At 37.0% G+C, this 21625-nt stretch overlaps 1 protein-coding gene across 16 annotated transcripts in view; it reads right to left on the bottom strand.

The window, feature by feature from the left end:
• Nucleotides 1-21625, bottom strand: part of TENM3 (teneurin transmembrane protein 3) — a 407967-nt gene that overhangs the window by 81946 nt on the left and 304396 nt on the right. For all 16 annotated transcript variants that reach the window (XM_039700050.1, XM_039700051.1, XM_039700048.1 and 13 more), the window contains 5 exons: nt 13126-13248; nt 9164-9378; nt 2467-2677; nt 1843-1944; nt 1516-1710 (listed from right to left, as the gene is read on the bottom strand). In XM_039700050.1, the coding sequence (XP_039555984.1) occupies nt 1516-1710; nt 1843-1944; nt 2467-2677; nt 9164-9378; nt 13126-13248 (846 nt within the window). The remainder of the gene's footprint in view (nt 1-1515; nt 1711-1842; nt 1945-2466; nt 2678-9163; nt 9379-13125; nt 13249-21625) is intronic.

Below are 21625 nucleotides of genomic sequence, written 5' to 3'. Positions count from 1 at the left end.
ATAAGTACGCTGAAGCTGAGAAGTTCACCTTTCTTTCATTGCACTGAATGAGGAAAAAACAGAGTGGACTAAGTTCTCTTTGTGCCAGCCTCCCTTCTCTGGCTACAAGGTAAATCCTCTTTTTCAACATTTGCAGCTATGTAAGAATAGCTATGTAAGCTATTCTTACAGAGCTGCAATTTTCCTTGCAAGACCTTCTCTGGCTACAAGGTAAATCCTCTTTTTCATCATTTCTTACATAGCTGCAATTTTCCTTGCAAGACACCTCTCTTTCACACCACTTTCTGATCCTGTGAATTTTGTGCATGCACGTAACTGACATCAAGACAGTTACAGGTTACCACTGAATCAATGGAGAATCTTTCAAGGTTTGCTCATTTTTCTGACTTACAGCAAGATTAGCTTTGGGTCTTGGGCAACTGATCTTGATTCTGCCTAATCATAATGGAGGAACTGTTGGATTCTCTGCTGCACTATTCCCTGGTACTACTTACCCTATCCACTACCACCATAGATTTGGTGGCTATAAAGGACCCCCAAAATGTTTCAGAAATAAATGAGTTGCATACTGTCTATCTGTCTTAATTCACTTGTGCTTTAGATGATGAGATTTAATTCAGCAATTTGACTCAATAAAATGTTACACTTGTAGGGTCAATGGTCTGAAAATTTAATTCCAGACACTTAATTGCATTACTTTGTATGTGGAGATCAATAAAATCAATTTGATTGGGGAAGAAAATAGCAGTTTTTACTCCCTAAAAAGATATAATGGAAAATGAAGAGCATTTTGCAGCATTTCAGAATGAATATTATTATGCATATCTCTGGAATACAAGAATAATGCATCATTTTTCCCCCTGATGCATTGAAATCAGCACTTTCCACAATCTGGTCAGTGGAACAAATGCAAAAAATTAATGACTACTCTAAAATTGGAAAATTCAGTAAGAATTCCTACATATGTGTTTCATGTGCTTTCTTCTTAGCTGATTTCAGCCAGATGAAACAGATATAATAGAAAATGAAGAGCATTTTGCAGCATTTCAGAATGAATATTATTATGCATATCTCTGGAATACAAGAATAATGCATCATTTTTCCCCCTGATGCATTGAAATCAGCACTTTCCACAATCTGGTCAGTGGAACAAATGCAAAAAATTAATGATTACTCTAAAATTGGAAAATTCAGTAAGAATTCCTCCTACATATGTGTTTCATGTGCTTTCTTAGCTGATTTCAGCCAGATGAAACTCAAATATACTGGCACACAAAAATATAACATGCACGTTACTTTGAATTTTTCCATTGCTTACTTGAGAATAAACAGAGTACAATAATTCTGTAGAATTCAGTGATACTAGTGATTCCAAAACTTGATTTGCAGTATTGCAAAATGTTTTCTGAAGAAACAGCGTTAGTGCATAATATCTAAATCTAGAAAAATTTACAGAGCCAGATGTGCCAGCTGTTAACCTGACCAACAACAGCTGGTGCTGGCAAAACTATTTACCTTCTTCACAGTTTTCTCCTTTGTACCCAGAGTTGCAGGCACAAGAGCCCATGATGCAAACGCCCCGTCCCCCACACTGGGGATCGATACACTGAGTCGTAGGCACGTCACACTCGGTGCCCTTCCAGCCGCTGTAGCACAGGCAGCGTCCTTTGGAGTACTGCCCATTGCCACTGCACAGCACCGGGCAGGCTGCTGTGAAACAGAACACAGCAGAACAATCAAAATAAACATCTCCACCAAAGAACATCTGAGATGGTGCTTTCCTGATGAATTTGTCTTTATGGTCACTTAAACTGACTTGAGAAAAGCATTGGGCTGATTTACCTCTCGAACAATCGGGGCCCAGAAACCCAGGAAAACAATGACAGGATCCAGAAACACATTCACCGTTTCCATGGCAATTTCGGGGGCATTCCACCACAGACTCTAAAAGGAAAAAGAGAAGGATAACTCAGGTGCCCACTACATGAAGTAGCTGTCATTTGAGTCACTACTAACTGACAGCTTGTTCTCGCTCTGAGAAGTGTTTAGATTTGTTTTGTTCAAAGAGCATGAATGGCTGTGATTTTCTACTGCTGATGCCCCCAGTATCTTCGGACATTATATTCCAAAAAAAAGGCTAAAATTATAAGTGTAAAACTACATAAGCTCCATACTTAAAATCTAGTCCCGTGCCATTTAATAAATAATACAAAACAGCATCCTCCTTTCAAGCACTGTTTCACTAGAAGTACTTATGCCTTAGACTAAGAAATTAAAACCCTTATACCTTAGATCAAGAAATTAAAATATATACTGTGTTTTATTCTGAGTAGCAAAAGAAACACATAAATGGAAAACCTGCAAAAAAAAATAGTCAGATCATTTAACTACGAAAACCTATCTATTAATTCCTAAAAACCTAACCCCAAGCAAGTGTTTGGTAAAAGCTTTAAAGATTATGCTTACCTATAATTATGGTATTAAAAGACACCTGCTCTGCATTTTTCCCATCATTATAAAAGGCCAGGTGCCAGATGCCAGAATCCAAATACTGGATAAAACCTGCCTCGTGGAGACTGACAGACCTCGCCTGCCGTCCGGCTCGCTCCGACTCCAGCAGGTTGCGTTGCTCCCTCGCAATCAGCCGGCTGCCGTCCAGGAGCTCCACAAAGTCATACTGCAACGAAGCACAGGCCAGAGCTCGACAACTCACAGGATGACCACGGCACCACCCTGACAATATGCTTCTATTTAGACCAAGTTTCCTTTTGGAGCAGCTGAAACCAACCCTTTCTTCTTTCTTTGCTCCTTGCTAAGCATTCAAATAAAATTACCAACTAGTTCTCATGCTTATTAGAAAGAGTTTTTCAGTAGAAAGTGGTCAATGAACCCATTAATTACATACACTGGGGGAAGAAAATAGTGGTTGAAGTGAGTCTGCAGTCATGACTGGCACCTTAATTACCAGGTGAGAGCTAACTTTCAAACTGTGTTACATACATATGGGCTAATAATAACATACAATACCAATAATCTACTTTTCTTCATTTAATTTCAGATGAAGGATTAACTGCTCAATCCCCCTTTTGTACAGCCTGGACTTTTTGAGGAAGGAGAGAAAGAGCTTTACTTCTCATCACAGAAGCTCAAAACAGGAGAAGGAAAGCAGAAAACATTGCAACTATCAAAAATGACAAAGTGACCAAGTCCCATGGTGCCTCAGGTCAATGGACAGCACACACTGTATTTTAACAACTAACATGGGGCTTGGAAAAATATAGCAGCATCTGAGCTGATAAAACAAGCAAACTCAGAACACAAGTTTTTATGCATGTTATGCATGTTTATGCACCTGAACTAGGGCTAAGGCACCTGGAGGGCTAAAACTGCTCCAGGCCCTGCACTGATTTTACACTATCTGGAGTCTGTTCTCATGGCTTGAAAGTTGTCTCCTGCATGTTGAACATATAAAGATCAATACATATAGAGCAAAATTAAAAAGGTAGGAAAATTGAAGAGCATTCTTGCTTGTGGCAGAGGGTCTCTGCTTTTACTGCTAAGACTGTTCAAGCTTTCAGTTCTACTGTGACACGTTTATCATATGAAGTGAACTGTAGCACATACACCTTCAATCTTTCCACATGTTGAAGATCTCTCTCAAATGAAATTACATCCAGGGCCTTTTAAAGTAAAGGCCAGCATGTGAACCACTGATTCACCTGAGCTGGGATAAGATCAGTTCCCAGGACCAGAGGATCAATGATTTCCTCTCTGACTTGTGACCTTCAGAAACTGCTCCTGAGACAAAAGAAAATATGATTGCCTTTGTCCCAGAACAAGGGTTTAAGTACTTGTGTTCTCTTCTTGAAATTGCAGGCCAAAATTCACTGGTATTTTAAGATTGCTCCTCCCCAGTACTCAGAATCATCTTCCCACCAGCCAGTATGTGAAGGAAATGCATAGTTAATACAACTCTATCAAGACCCGAGACGAGATGCTTTTCCAGCGATGTCTGAGTGAGCAGGACAGAAGATAATGTGATCAGGGTGCGCGGAGCCGGTGCCTCGGCAGCTCTGTATGCACTGCACCACACAGAAACGAATGCGATCATTTGGGAGAGCAATTATTCAAAACCATTCAACACTCTCATTTGTCAGAGTATTAAATATTTATCTTATTTTGTGAGTAATAGAGAAACAGTTTTGGCTTTTTTTTCACTCCTGCCTCTCCAGTGGTTCTAGCATTTTTAAAAAGGGAAGGCTCAGGGAGCTCTGAGTTTTAACAGGTCATTCATAGACATTAGTTGTGACTTTGTAATGTATATATGGCAAGAGACCACTTTTGTAAAAGGACAATTTCCAATTAAAACTGTATTTTTGATACAGGAATAAGTGGCTACATCACTTGATTGGCCACTAATGGCTGACAACACAGTACAATTCACGATTTTGTATTTGTAATGTAATAAGGACATATGCTGTTATCAGAACACCATTTTAGACTACACTTAAAAAGCCATACAGAAGGAAATTAACTGTTCATTCTGTCCCCCAGCAAATAAACAAAAAATTGATCTTAACTAACCCTTTTAAAGGCTGCTTTTTTATATTTGGGACATGGCAACAGACTGGAAAAACAATAATCTTCATAAGAAAAACCATACCAATTTTATTTTCCTACTATAAGGATAAATAAATTTCCTTTATATTGAGTCTAAATGTGATGATTTGCCCTACCATTCCATACAGTTTTGCTTTAAACCAAAGTATCTTTTTTATTCTTAAAAGTCTCTTTAAATAAACATATTGATTCTCTGGCTGCAATGGAACTGACATTTTTAGAAAGTGTCACAAAGACTTTCAGGCTTGCATTGATTGGGTTTTGAATGGACAGCCACCGTCAATTATTTCTGGTTGATTTATTTATGATTCCCCAGAAAGAAAACTATGCATCTCAGATCAGTCTGTGACACACAAATAGTAGCTGTGCTTGAGACTAATTTTGACACCTAAAGAGAATACAGCAAAGCAACCGAAAATTCTGTCCTGAATACGATACCTCAAACCATTTCCTACATGCTATATCCCTATTATTTTGGATCACAGGACAGAACAAGAGTTCAATTTTCTGTATTCTGTTACTGTTTAATTAATAGAATTCTAAGCAATCGATAGGAATAGTTTATATACAATTCATCCTATTACAAGACAAGGGTGTAAACTAAGACTTCTTGGATTCATCCTATTACAAGACAAGGGTGTAAAGACTTGAACTCTCTCCCAAGCCTATTCCTATCATACTTTTATTATGTCCCCTGCAATATTAGGATAATTGGCACCAGAGATTGTACAATTAGGGACAGATATTGACTACAGTGTTCTCTTAGTTGTTGTCAGGTTTTAACTGGGTACAAAAAAGAAGTGGATAAACAGGAAAAGGGTACAGGAGAGAAGTGGAAAACAAGGTGGCAAATGTAAGAGGCAAGTTCTGCGTTATAGTCAAAGGTGACAACGAGAAGACAGACATTGGTAGAAATACCAAAGGTGTAAGGAGGGAGCTAAAGAAAATTGTGCTGTATGGTTACACAGGCATATGAGCAAAGATTTTGCAGGACAGGTGACAAGGCAACTTTACAAATACTGGCAGAGTGCAGGAAGTAGTAAGTTCTCTATTATTTAACGTAAGACCTGAAAATTCAAATACTGATGTTTGAGAAACAAGCAGCAGTTGCTCATTTCCATAAATTTTGTTATTAGCACTTGTCATTCTGTGACTGGAAGATAAGGGCAGATAGCATTCAAGAGACACACACATGAAGTGATAGATGTGAGTGAGATCCTACTTTTCAAAGTCCTCATGAAACAACCCTAGCTTTACACATCCAAAGATGGGCTCTAAGCCAACTTTTGTCATTAGAGGATGAGTTCTTTGAGCTATGGTAGACAGATTATGGAAATAAGAGCTCAATAATTAAAAAAAAAAGAAAAGCAGACATCATTAAGGCATTGAATGAAACCATCATAGTTAAACACTTCTCATGTTCTGTGCTGTTCTGGTAACACCTTGAAAAGGCTGCACTAAAACAGGAGAACTTTCAGAAAAGGATAACCAAACGACCAAAAAGGCTTTCATAAAAAGAATGACAAAACAGACTGGAAAAAATAGAACTCACTGATAACACTAGAGATCCATTAATCAAGGGCACCATGAAGAAGAAATTAATGAGAAATTCTGCTGTGCCTCTTCCAAAACAGTGTGTCAAACAAAAGTTACTGTCTCAAAACACACTGAGGAGTACAGTGTGAGACGTGTAGTTAAGCCCTGCTGCAAATGTCACAGACGCTAAAAGCTTCCATAGATTCAAAGGTGACTATGCAAATTACAGGAAAAAAGAATCTATCCAAGACCTGTAGAGAAATCAAAGACAGCATCTTTGCCAGAGCAAAGTCCTCCACCCTTAAAACTCTGGAGACCAAAAGCACATTGTAGGAAGAATAACTACAATACTATCATGCTGCTTTATTGATCTCTCTGTGTCTGCTCATGGCCCCCATCACAGACAGGAGGCTAGATGGGCTTTTGACCAAACTCAGCATGGACATTCATGTGCTTGTCTGCCATGTTCTTGTGACACTTGGATCCACATGAGTCAGCTGCCTTGTCTAATGAGCAGGATGGAAGTAAAGGACAGAAGTGGAAAGGAAAGATGTATTGAAGCCAAACATCAGCTGTTAGTCTGTCCCTGTTATCTATGCCCAGCTTCCAGTTAGGAACTTCTGTTGGTACAAGCCGTAAGATTAGGGGAAATAAGAAAGCAATAAATGGACTTACGCCTGTAATCCCCTCAGCGTTCTATTTAATCAGATGTCTTTTTGCCAAAATACCTTATTTTGTTTACATAAGCTACTTCAGTTGAATATGTATTATACCAGGATGAGTTGTGTCTCCATCAAAGTCCTGTGTTAGGACTTTGTTGGAGAAAGGCTTAAATGGTCAAGATGTATTTTACTCCATTTTTTCCCCCACATGAAGGAGCATGGTCACAAATAAAACCCCAACCACTTACTGAAACTGCATTTTTAGATTACGTACATGCTTTATCTCAGACACTTAACTGGACACCACTGGGATCAAGGGCATATAAACATTCTGATAAACCTGTAGCCTTGAGAAGCTTTAGCAGCCTTTTAAGTTCAGTAGGGCACTAGTAGGATAAGTAAGCATGACTAATTTTTCACTGTATCCAGTCAACAGTTTGTAAAAAATACTCTGATTATATACCAGGCAAAAATAGGACAAAAGAGCTTGACTTATATCTTGGGAACAGTATATCCAAAATGGAAAGCAGGACGCACATATGATTCTTTCTTTTGTATCATACTTAAACATTAGTAAGAACTTCGAGTCTGTGTAACACAGAGGACAGGAAACAGATTTAGTAGTCTCTGTGTTTTTGGATAAAGGGCACTCCTATTTTAATCTTTTGACAGGATAAGGAATCAAGTAAAGATCATTTTTTAATAGTCGTACTCACTTGCATAACTTCTCATATAAATGCATAGTCTAGATCAGCTTCTTCAGTTTTATTCATTCTTGCTGCACAGCTATTCCCCTAACTCTTGTTACTGTTATCATTGAGATGGTATTTGTATTCCAAACCCCTATTTCAAATGGCTGATAACTTTTTGAATCAATTTTCTTTATGCTAGAATTTCATGTGGTTGTTGTCAGCCTGAGGGTGGGTGCTCATACGTGAAGGTCTGAAGAAAATCCATTTAATCATTATTATGAAGATCAAATTTTTAAGCAAACATGAGCGCGCTTTCTGCATTCAGTAAAGTGTTTGTACTTTAATGGAAACTAAACTACAAAATAAAGTTAATGTAACATTTCATGACTTTATCTGCTTTGCTGACCCTTCCTCTGTGGTTTTTGGCCATTAAGTAGGTGTAATAATTATTAATATATTAGTAATATATTGCTATACTGTACATATTATAAAAGTTATACCTGAATAAAAAAAACCAAACTGAAAAATTTAAATATTGCATGAAAATAAAATTTTTTTAAAAATGGGACGGAATTAAAATATATGAATTTTAAACCTATGGATTTGCGGCCACAACTGCGTATCAGACATAATCAGTTAAGCTTTGATACAATTATACTATTTGGTTGCTATACTTAGATTTGTGTCCACGGCAAACCCATACACTCAAAATAAAAATCACTAAGATGTTTCTCCAAATGGGGTAGAAGAAAATGAGCTAAAATACATATTCAGATGGAAAAATGGATCTGAGCCAGCGGTTGGACAAATACTGTGTTGGAAGAAATCTAATCTTGGAGGGTCTTAAATCTTTAAAATAATATGAATACAATTAATGCTAAAATGCCATCTGAGGCACTGATTCTCTGTTTCTCCTACCAATCCAGAAGACTGTTCATTCTTTTATACTTTAACTGTTCTGTTAGGGATAAAAAGTGGTTTTTTGTTAATAGGAAGTGTGACCATATGCAATAAAAGGCATCATTAGAAATCTCCTGAGGGGTGGAACAGAATAAATCCTCTAGCACACTTATTAACAAAGTTTCAAGACACTAGATGCCTAGTGAAGACTGCCACTTTTATAACACCAATTCACTCTATCTTTGTAGATGCATATTATTTATTTTTTCTTTTATGTTTTTGTAGTGAGACACCAAGCTGTAAATACTGTAGTCTTTGCTTGTCTTCTTCTTTGGAAATTTGGTTAATGTGCTGTTTGCAGGAACTATCAACCACACCTTATGCGTGGCCATAAGATTCTATATTATTATTCTTATTATAATTCTATATTGCTTATGTTTTTAAAGATATGTGAATATAGCAAAGAATAAAAAAGTACCTACAAATTCTGCATGAAACAACTCCATATCGGAAGAATTGTTGATTAGGCAATAGAACAGCTCATAAATAAGAATACCACGTACCCCATTCTAGATCCCAACACAGAGTATTACCAAAGTTCTGGTCATCACATAAGATCAACAAAGTATAAATGGGATAAAAATAAAAATCAGCAAAATGGAAAAGAATGTAATCCTGAGAGACAAAAAAGATACAAAAGATACAAATCATGGTTTTCAATAATGTGCTACTTTTAACACAAGCAGTTCTCACCTGAGTGTGTGAAGGTGGTAAGCCTTTTCGACCATAAACTCCAATCAATGCATCTTTCTGAAGGGATATATTGAATTTTAGAAATTGTGGCTGATCAATGAAGAGTTGTGATCTCCAAAAAATCCCAGGGGGCACTTCTTGTATCGCTCTTCGGCCTATATCAAGCTCTCCAGAATCTATTGTGTTGTTTTCTTGTGCAAATCCTCCTAATTTTCCTGAAGGTTTACAATAATGAGATCAAGAATTAGTGTTTCTTTCTGGCTTTCAATCATCCTTCATATATATCTTCAAATATTTCGAATTACCTCAGAAAAATGTTACCTGACAACCTTTCTGAATAGAAGATCCCAGGAATTCAATGATTTGGAAATAAAAAGGCAAAGATACCACAAACACCTACAAACTAAAAATGTTGTAGCATCCCTAAGGAGGAGAATTATGGAAGTGGTTTAGAATCTACATTAAACTATACTTTTTTCACTAGCATTTTAACAGGGGTTTCTCAGAATAAAGTCTCACATTAAAAAGAAAAAAACAAAAGAAAAAGCAAAATGCAGCATACAGATTTTAAGAATAATAGATACATAAACACAAGTAGTCAAGAGAACTAATGTAATATTTTCTACATTAAATATCAGAGCATTTATTCAATACTAAAAAAAGCTACAGCTCTGGTTTTTGTTTTGCATAAGCAAGCAATGCTGTATTTAAGCAGCTGGCACATGAAGGTGAGGCTTGAGTGAAACAATACAAAGAAAAATGGAACTGTCACTACAGTCTTGGAGTTTGCTGTGTTTTTACCAATTCATATTCTTTTCATCAGCTAGTCTATTATAAAGATTGAACTAAATCCATCTAAATGTGATAAGCATGTTCATGTGATGCTCACTTGTTTGCATACAAGTGTTCTGAAGAACTGACAATTCAGCCTTGCCTTTTACGTTCAATTTCTACATTATTCATCATTTGATGGAGGAAACTGACACAACCTTTTTGCAAACATTTAGACTGCAAAAAAACTAGATTAAAATCTGAAATGCCAGGTGAGGTCACAGATTGATCCTCGCCACTTATTGCGCATCCAAGATGAACTGAGACTGCTGTTGAATTAAACAGGTACAGAAGCACTGCTGAGAGGCCTTGAGTGGGAACTGGTATCATCATCAGAGCTGTGTCACAACGGCATTGCAGTCGCTGAAAATGTCTCACAGGATTATCACATTGATCAGAATGCTGATGAGAAGACAGTGAAATATCTGATTTTAAAGACACCAGTTTTTAAACACTTCTCAGGATGTGTCTAATGTTTTACTGAATTTGGACTTAACCTTTCATAATATTCGTGTGTTATTCTAGAAGATGGATCTGTATTCAGTATTTCAGTTTATTTAAGCATTTGTTTTTTACTTCTTTCTTCAAATTTAAGCATACTGTGTTGAACAAATTCACACACTGATTACGGGTAATCACTAAACAATAAACACTTGTTTGCTGTATTGATCTGCAACTTCCCCTATTTCTACAGCTCAAATGAAAAATAACTGCCTTGTACTACTGATGAGATGAGCTAGACAGCTTGAGTAAGTGCTGTTTTATCAAATACATTAACCAACTTCCCAGGAATGCCTATTTCTGGGGTTCAACACCCAGCAGGTAATACACTTAAGGACTCCTGTGTTCTTCATTGAAAAAAAAGGATGGTTTTACTTTGTAGTCATGTGCCCCTTTAGCACCCCAACACCTCTCTCAAAGCTGAAAGCAGCTGTTTGTCACCATAAGGTTAGGGTGTTAATTATTTTTTGATCTCTGTTTTATCTCAATGAGCCTAAGAAAGATCTTCATAGTGTCATAATTTCCTTTCCATTTTCTAAACAGTAACAGTTCTTATACACAGCTTTAAACCAAAACATGAAATGTCCTGTTCATACACATTTACTATTAGGATGGTTGAAATTTCTCAAATCCAAATCAGAGGATCAGGACATTACCAGGGGACTAGAGAAGGGTGGTACTGAAACTTGTTCAGCTGTCAAAATATCTGAATCAAGGCTTCATTGATTCTTCCTTACAGTCTTCAGTAACCAGTGTGAGAGCACAGGGGCCTCGCTCCTCACATTTCACATCTAGTCATCTCACTTTCCCTTCTGCAACTGGTGCCTCTTTTGTGGTTTAAAATGTGTACTCCCTGCTATGTGTGTTGTTCAGTATTGATGCATGCTGATAAATGACCACATACTATATGCTGCAGAGGACAGCATTTTAAGTGGGTGGAATGAACCCTGTTCTCTTTAACAGTATTTAGGGACATAAGGAAGGAAAAATGTATTTGATATCCTTATTATTTTATTTTATTTTTGAGGCAGTGTATAACAGGTGTTAGTTTGTTAAAAAAATTAATTATCAAGGGAAAAACCCCAGTAAGTGTTTATAAAATATTTACAAAAACATCAGTATAAAAATCAGTATATTTTATAAAATAAAGTATATTGGCTATTGAATGCAGAAGACAATGAGATGAAAAGCTGTCACTGCAGCATCAATATTCATAACCATAAAGTAGCTTTTTTGCTCTTAATTCAAAACAAGTAAGAAGAAAACAGGAAGTGATAATGATTTTCTGAGTACAAGAAGAAGGCAGGAAGGTAACGGAAATGAGAAGAAAATATCCGACTGGAGAAGTTTCACAGCTTACAAAAATGACAAAAGGAGGGAACTGAGCTATAACTTTTCTATGACTTGGAGCTGTGATAACTTGAAAAATTTTCAAGATGTCAATTGCTGGCAGAGGCTTCCTCCTTCTCAGTGGTAAGGAGGTCAGATATACCTTGTGAATGGGAAAATGGATTTTTGTGTAATGAAGCAAACACTGCATTCATCAACCATTTAAATCAAGTTTTCTATTCAAAACCTATTGATTTTGAAGCCTCTGTTAGCCAAAAGTGCACAAGCTCTTAAATGTTTGGAGAATCTTAAAGGGCAACACGGAAAAAGGTCGATAAAAAATAATCCCTTTATGTGGTTTGTATTTTAAAAGCTCTTACAACAAAATTAAGAAAGTTTTTTTCCTTGCTTTATATATTGGCTGGATGATTCAGACCCAACATTATATGCCAGAGACTTTGAGAAAACAAATGTACATATTATACCTGACCTATTAAATTTCAGAGAGAAATTAAAAAAAAAAATAAAAGAGAAGAAAATATCAACTTCTGTAGAGAAAAATCCAAGATATTCCATGGTGAGGTCATCATGCCACACAAAGCTCCTTGATCATGAGCTGCCTTCTAAGAAAGAAGCTAAGAGAGAAGCTTCAAAAATATGCAAATTATTCCTGAAGTGCCTCTTCTGGAGCAAAAACTTCAGAAAAAGTGATTACGACGGAACATACACATGTAATCTTTTGTCCAAAACTATTGAGAGCTTGCTGAAAGTCCCAAAAATTGACTCTTGCCATCGGGTGCCCCTTATGAAACAGTATGTCCTGACACCAGCCAGGGTCCCCTGGATTTGTTCTGGCCACTTGTTCAACACGAGGCCCCTAAGGCAGGATGGTCAGAGCCAGCCTCAGCACCTATCTCTGGGCACCCCACAGCAACAATAAAAAAGTATTATCATGTATTTTAGAGTAAACAGAGGTTCTGCTTCTCTGGATATGATGAGAGCTTTCCTATTCTCATCAAATGTAATATCACATGTAAATTCCTGTGAGGAATTTAGTTTGACACTTAGCTTTCCTAGTAAGATCAGCATTGCTGCTCAGGATCCATAGGCCCCTTCACATGCTAGGCAGGAGAAACTGTTTCTTCCTGTTTATCTGTTTAGAATTACTATTACTTACAAATGCTCTGTACTTGCATTAAATATAGAATCGTGTGTAAAACAGTCAAAGTTTGATGATGTAAGACACAAAGGAAGGAAATATTCCAAAAGAAGGGGAAAGAAATGGTGCCCATTTCACTTACCACTGTCTCCGGCAGGAACTGTTACAGGATGTGTTGGCACAGTATCAGAATTCACTTTTCCATTCTCAAATGTATCATTTTCAGTCTGCTGCAACTGCCAGTTGAGGCCAAACAGATGCATTGCTGGTGGTAGAGGACAGAGGTTATTTGATGCTTTTAACCACAATGACAAATTGCACAAGTAACGACTTTCCATGCCTTGTAGAGGAATAGCAACACATACATTAAAAAAATTAAATTACATGAACAAGCATTTGCAGACTAATAGTTCAGCAACAGCACAAAGCAATTACTACCCCTTCCTTTAATGATACAGTGCTTTCAGTGAACGCAGTTGACAGAAAGCTCACCAGTCTCATTTTGAGTCTTTTACCGGTCCCAAATCAATGTTCAAAAGGATAGGCAGTAATTATGTTCTTTTCTCTTTTTTTCATTTTTGATCCTTCTGAAGAGACAAATAATTTAAGTGAACTTCTAAATGACCTACTAAAAGAAATTATTTTCCCAGCAGATGGATCTGTCCTGGTTAGTCAGAAAGGGAAAAGAAAAAATACAGGAGGAGAGGAAGGAGGGTGCTGGGAGTGTTGCAGAGCTAACCTAAGACATGAGCACTTCATGCTGTCAACAACACCCTGCACAACCTCCCATTACATGCCCATTCCTCACACTAGTCTACAAAATGAGGCCAAGGCCATGAGCAGAGCCAGGGACACTGGGGCACTTTGCTCTGATACTGGTAATGCAGAAGTTAGATTTCAGAATTACTTAATTCCCCACACCACATTCATTTGAAAGTTGATACCAAGTTAAAGAGTTTAGCTGAGTTAATTATGAAACAGAGTCAACCTTCCATGCTGTTAGGGGGAACTTCAGGAACCTTCATCACCAGGGATTAAGGCATGAACCCAGCACCTAAACTTTTAGAGCAAAAATATAGGAAAAAACTCCCATATCTTAGTGCTATACTGTGATACTGTCATACAATTTCATGCTGTCTGTGGATCATTTTCTTCTCTTCCAATATCTCTATAATGCCACCAAAATTAATTTCATTGTAATTACTCTACTTTGCACTTGGGTTAACGTAGTTTTGCTCATTCCATGACAACAGTTATCTACAAAGCAGTTAAAACAGTCTTTCAGTGTTACTAGGGAATAAAAATACACTGGGAAAAAAAATCCATACTCATGTATTTTAACTATTAGTGCAAAATATAAGGAAAATAATTCACTGCACTTTATTGCTTCTGTTAGTTCTCTCTCTCTGAAGTAAGATTACTACTATAGTGAACATTACTAATTTATTAATACCCTCTATGCAAATGACAAAAAATTCTTCATCCCATTTGGTTTCATCTCTGATCTTTAAATCTCTTGGTATTGACCATGGCAACCCTTACTTAAGATGAACAGGCATAAATGGAAGTTTAGTTAGCCATGAAATCTGCCATATTAAGAGGTTGCCTGCTAGATTCTTTGCCTTAAAGCCTCTCCCTTTATGTGAACAAAACAAAAAACCAGAATGCAACTAAAGACCTGATACTGAATACTTCAAAGACTGAAATTCTCACTACAGATGACATATTCTCTTTGTTCCAAGTCTCTGACTCTACTATTACACTTCTTTCCCAGACTTTAAATTGCCTGTCAAAGCCTGATAATGTAGAATGCTCCTTGACCCTAAAAACATCTTTCTTTTATCCCCTCTCAACTCATGTTAAACCATAAATCTGACCACCACCATCTCTGGCACATCACTAGAATTAGTGAGCATTATTTTGACCCTACCTCAGCTGAAATCCTTATTTATGTATTAACCACCTGATGAATGTATCTGTTTTAATATATTTCAATAAAATCCCTAGGGTCAAACTCTACAATTTGTTATACTTGCTCATTTCACTGGCAGGAATGAAAGACTGCAAGTAGCTAAATATTTCATGATTTAAACCCAGTACATTCCTTGTTTTCAAGTCCAGAGATCTAAATCACCTCTCTTAACTTTGCTGTCTTCTTATACCTTTTATTAGCTCTTCTGGAGAAAAAAAAAAAAAAAAGAAAGTGACATTCACTTTGTAACTCTAGAAACACAGGAGCTTAGAACATCATTAACATCTGCTGGTGCTATATATGTGCCCTGTGCCTCTTCATGCACTGGGAGATCAGAAGGGGAAGCTCCAACATGACCTTCTAGCCATTCCTTTGTAATTCAAAACAGCTGGAATTTGAAGTCTTCAAAGGCAAGAACTGTGGGATCAATATTGACTACATCAATATAACCACAATTACTACACTGTAAGTGACAACTACCTTTTCTTTATCTTTGTACTGATGTGAATCCCTGTAGTTTACTGTCAGACTGGGAGTGTTAGCTGTATCCCTCAAATATACTATTCCTCTCTCAGCTTTGACAATGAACTAGAAGCAAGTTCAATACACAATGTTTAATGAAAATGAACAGATGGATAAATGCAGCTGTTTCACAGATTGGGAGGGTAGGAATATTTTTTAAGGAGACAAAAACTGTTGCTAGACAATTCCAGTGACACAACTTAGAGTGTGTACTAATACACTAATTCAACCACACAATCTGAGTTAGTGCTATGGAATTTAGGGAATTCTCATTTTACAACAAACATGAAAAAAACAGGCTTATTGCAAAATTTAATTACAAGGCAGAATTTCTTTAGAGATTATGAACTTTAGGAACATGGTTAAATCGACTGATGAAGACAAACTCAGGCACTATTGTGCCAACTAAAATTTGTCTTCTCATAGCTGGCCATCAATATAAAAGCAAACTTTATATCCTTATCAATTTTACAAGAACATTGAGGCATCTGATAAACATTTTTGATGCTATCATGAATCTGTTTAGCAGCACCTGTGACTGGTATACCTTAGTGAGATGTCTGGGACCCCTCAAGTCAAATGGTATGGACCAGTTCTGAATTTCCAATGGGAGAAGGACGCAATCAGACTGCAGAGGTGTGCATGATTGATTTGCTGATAGTAAGAAGGGTTTGCAGAGGGATCTAGATAGGCTGAATCAGTGGGACAAAGGCAGTTGTAGGAGGTTCAAGAAGACCAAGTGCTGAGTCCTGCACTTTTGTCACAACAACCCTATGTAGTGCTACAGGCTGGGGAAGGAGTAGCTAGAAAAATGTCCAGCAGAAAAGGACCTTGAAGTGCTGGTTGACAGCAGCTGAACATGATCCAGCAGTGACCAGGTGGCCAAGAAAGCCAATGGCATCCTGGCCCGTATTAGAAACTGTGTGGCCAGCAGAACCAGGGCTGGGATTGCCCTGGATAACTGGCACTGGTGAGCCACACATCAGGTGCTGCATCCAGCTCTTTTCACTACTGGAAAGACACTGAGGTAATGAAGCACATCCAGGGAAGGGTGATGAAGCTGGTAAAGGGTCTGGAGCACAAGTTTTACGAGGAGCAGCTGAGGAAGCCAGGGTTGCTTAGCCCAGAGAAATGAGGTTCAGGGAGACCCTCACAACCCCTAAAACTAACTGAAAGCAGGCTGTAGTAAGGTGAGTGTCAATCTCTTCTACCACGTAACAAGTAACAGGCCAAGAGGAAATGGACTCAAATTATGCCAGGGGAGATTTAGATTAGGTATTAAGAGAAAATGTTTTCATGGCAAGGATTGTAAAATATTGTAACATGCTCAGGGAAGTGGTGAAGTCACCATCCCTGGAAGGATATCACTATCCCAAAAAAACGTGTGGATATGGCTCTTCAGCCCATGGTTTAATGGTGAACATGGTGGTGGTGCTAGGTTGATGATTTGACTTGATGATTTGAAAGGTATTTTCTATCTTTAACTATTCAACCTATGATTAAATAGCTACATTTTTGTAAACTCAAATAAAAAAACCCCCAATTTTAATTAATTTTATTCATTTTAACTTAAATTAATTTTATGAAAAAACCTACTATCTTTAACCTGGGATTCTAGGATCTTCTATCTATTCTGCTCTTTCAGTCCCTACATCTGTTCTGCTACCAAGGGTTCTCAATTTGCTGAAGCTCTGCTAGCATTTACCTTTAGACTGAGCTGTTTAAGGCGACATTTGTACTGCTACTGGACAAATTATCTGCATGGCCAGCCTTTAGAGTGCTGTGTTAGTCTAAATGGTGAGGAGTGCATTCCCTCTAACAGAGTGGAAAGAAGAGGCATCAGAGATGAGAAAACTCTCAGATCTCAGCCGCTCTTGGCATGAACACAGTACCAGTGTTTGTGTGTGATGCTGGTGAATATGACTAAATTCACCAGAACAAACTGCAAACATAAAAGCAGTAACCAAATTCACAGTTGGGCTCTTACCCTCCTCTTTTCCCCTACCCCTGCCAATGGAGTGGGATATTCAAATATTCAGAGCTCAAATTAAAGGAATGCCTTTGTACCAACAGCAGCCTTAATGCTAACATAAAAAAGCTACAATTTATTGTAGACAATTGGGTAATCTTGCCATCTGTCACCACACAGTTCACTGAAGAGTTTCTGAACCATCTTAAAACTGCTTTTTCAAGCTTGGTTGATCTTGCGATCATGGGAGTCTAGTTCTTTTGGTTTGTTATCAGTCTACAAAGCCTTCCATGTCCGCTCAATAATTAAAATAGCAACTAAGAAAACATTTCACAGCAAACACTTGGAAAAAACCCATCACTAGTTTACACTGTGTAAAACATTGTGTAATAATCTTCAGGAAGAAGTTGCCCATTTGTTGTGCATGCTCCTTTCTCAAGGTAGTAATTTGGTGCTTCAAGCATTGCCTTTACAAGAAACTTGTTCTTGAGAAATACACTGTATTATCACTTCAAAACACTCTCCAAGACGTTCTTGCATCCAAAAAGAAATCAGTCCTTTATTAGTAGATGGTGCAAGATGGATAATTTATGTAACTAAGTGGCAGAACTAGAACTGTGAGGGCTGACAACTACCCGCTGCATTTGACTGCATACCTGCTGCATTTGCTGCCTTGCTCAATATTTCAAAGTTCTCTTCTGCCAAAATTATGAGAGGCACAAAAAAGAAATGTAGAAGAACACCAATTAATGTACCTGTTCTACCATTTAGCAAGAACTGGACTTGTCTGAATTTTTTCCCTCTTCTAATACACCTGAATGCTATGAGGATAGGACAGCTAGTTCATAAAGGCAATCAACAGGTATTAGCATTATCCAGTATCCAGTGCAGCTTTAAACAGAAAACAAAGTTTGGATCAGATGTGAATATACACACAATTTTGGGGTCTATGACTATCAGAATTTTTTTTTCTTTGTTGAAAAGGTTAGCAATATACAGTAAAAGCCAGAGAAACTTATATATTCTCATCAAAATTGAAGGTTGTCTCTATCATAACTCACCAGGATCAACTGCAACTTTTTCTAAAGTACTGTAAGTGACAAATATGCTCACATGAAACACAAAGGGCATAGCAAACACCCTGTGAGCTGTGCAGGTGAAAAAAACCACAAATGCAGATCATAAGGATGCACAAACAAACCATACACATACAAGCAGAGGCTTTATTCACAGAAGCAGTCCTGCAGTAATGGAAGTAGTACTGTAATGGAAGAAGTACTCTGAAGTACCAGTCAGAAGTGTCAGCAATTCAAGACCTTCCATTCTGAATATGGCAACTTGTTTTTTGCAGGAAAGAATTGTAAAGGTGACACAGGGCATTTCAAAAGAACAAGAATTCACAGGCAAGAGGATTCTTTTATGTAGAAAGAAGAAACAGAGTTGCCTAAACTGGGAAATGGACTTCCAATGCTCCTCCAGCTTTTCTTTAAACAGTGACAGATGAAAAATTAACACTAGACAGCAGAAAGAAAAAACACTGTCTGTCTCTAAAGAGCAAGCATCTCCCCAAAACCTCTGGACATAAGGCCTATGGCATATGTTCGATGAACATAAAGAACTCAACACCGTAGGGGAAGTTGGCAAGAGGAACTGCATGATATTGGCGACTCTCCTTCCCTTCTCCCATGTGTTTTACAAGGTATGGTAATCAAGTCTTATTATTCATGAAGCTGTGCTTGAAGATGAGCTCCTTGCTAAGTTATTGAACTCATGTTCCAGGATTGCCACTGCTACATATTTCTGGGTGCTGATATTTTGAAACCATGATTTTAAAAATTGCTTCCTTAGAATTAATTGAAAAATCTTTATGCACGCTTGAACATAAGGAAAAGTGAACATAATTTATATTTAAAGCAATGCAAAGAATATTATAATTTAAACTAAGCAAATTGCAATTATTGCTCAATCTTGTTGAAGGATTATCTTCTAGTTCATCTCCCTGTTGGCAATATATTTTAAAATGAAATATTTGAACACTGAAGTGGTTTTTAAAATTATCTTCCATATATTTTTCTAGCAGACATAATTAGAATCTAAACCTATTTTATTCTGAAGGACCTGAAGTGGACCAGAAGATGTGCAAATGAACTGTCAGTGATTTGCATTCTTTTGCTTTTTTCTAAGATAATAGGATACCTTGGATGTTGCTGCAGATCAAATAGTGAATTAAAAACAGTTAATTAAAATCTTAAATAAAGTGAATTAAAAGTTACAAAGATAAGTTCTTTAATTATTACTGTTTTTCTCAAATCAATAAAACCCCTGTTATTTCTAAATTTAAAATAACTTTAAAGTACATGCTTTTGAGCACCTTCAAAAGATTACTCACCAGCAGCATCATATGAAAGTAGATGAACATACACAGTGAATGTAAAACATTTTAGTAGAGTGCTCTATGAAAAACTTAGTAATACCTATCATGATCAATATAGTAACTGAAAAACTGGTGTTTTCTCTTTTATCCTGAACAGTTGAATGGGTCCATTGATTTTACTGTTTCATCTCCAAAAAAAATCCAACCTGTCCAGTCTATTCCTCATTTTCTCCTGGAACCTCTTAACAATGAATTTGCAAAACATAAAAAAATTGCCTAGAAAAAATATTCAATGATAGGTATATCAGCTACTTACTGTGGATAAACTTACTCTCTTTGACTGCTAATCAAAGATGATTACATGGCACTTTAAAGTATTGTTGCACTTGAACTGTTAAGAAAGATGTGTAGTAGTCTTGGTGTGAATATTTTTACTATATTCACCCCAAGATGGAACATTTATCCCACTGAAAACTTGTATGGCTAGATGCCTCATTTCAGTTGTCAAGCCAGGGACTTTTATGTAACAATGGTCTGATTCTGTCAACTGCATTATACAAGGCACATTCAAAGCTTAAGGGAGAATCCAGATTTCTTAAAACAGAAACAAAGATAATTTTTCAGTAGCCTCTTATTTAAATAAGATACATCTGTTATGTCTTGTTTCAGATTGGCCCATTTATTCTGATGAACAACAAACAAACTCCATTTGGTAATAGTCTCCACTACACCTACTATACCAAAATAGTCATTAGTATTATCCTGGGCTTTCCATTTCTTTCTTAAACTTGCTTTCTAGAAAAAAGCTGCATCTCATGTTATTTTTTTTAACCTATTTTAGTTTTTTTTTTCACAACTCCAACAGAAGTCTTGCTTTGGCCTTTAGATCAAACCCCCACAGTGTTAAGAAGAGCAATGACAATATAACATCTCAAAATTAATGGAAGCAGGAAATTAATGGAAAATAATTGGAAACTCCTTTCTTAGGAAACACCTTTCATTGATGAAGTGATCCAACCATTCTTATAGTTCAAAAGCCTTATTTATTACAGAGAAACCAACCACCCCAAACCCAACAAAACCATCAGAAACCTCTTGAGGGATATAATTAAGTGGCACTATATGATCATGCATAGCCTATTTGCATGTTGATGGCACAGAGAAATGCAGTCTGATGAAAAGATTTATGTACCAAAGGAAAAAGAAACAGGGGCCAATTAAAGCAATGCTCAAAGGACACACCGAGCTGGGAGATTATACTATATAGTGAAACACTTGTGTTGCGTATTTCCATCTCATGACTGGCTAAAAAAGATCAAAGCTTTTTTTATTCCATATTAAGAATGACGGAATACTACAGCAAACATGCAATAAGGATAAATGTAATAAGCTTTAATAAAAGATGATAATAAGGCTTGATAAGAACTTTTGGAATGTCACCAAATCTGAAATGTAAGATGAAAGCATCTGCATGTAGAGATTGTAGTATGTTATTTGGAACCCCACGGAGCTAAACTGTGATTAGAACTCCATATTTTTCCATAAATTAGCTTTTGTTTTGAATTTCCTGCTGAGATCATATGCAAGTTGATTGAACATGCAAGTCAATATATAGGTTTTCTAATCCTTTGCTGTTTTTCAGGCTTCATGATATCACAATTACAGCAGTCCACTTGTAGATCAAAGGTACATGATTGAGGCCAAAAGAAAACAACCTATAACCTCTTTACAAAATTTCTTCTTGGTGATTTAGACCTCTCCATGGTAATTATCACTCACCCACCCGAACGGCGCAATTATGTAGA

The sequence above is a fragment of the Passer montanus genome, unplaced genomic scaffold (assembly GCF_014805655.1).
Source record: "Passer montanus isolate IOZ18808 unplaced genomic scaffold, ASM1480565v1 scaffold14, whole genome shotgun sequence".
Classification (NCBI taxonomy): domain Eukaryota; kingdom Metazoa; phylum Chordata; class Aves; order Passeriformes; family Passeridae; genus Passer; species Passer montanus.
Note: the sequence above shows the minus strand (reverse complement) of the source record. Positions and strands in the feature narration are given on the sequence as shown.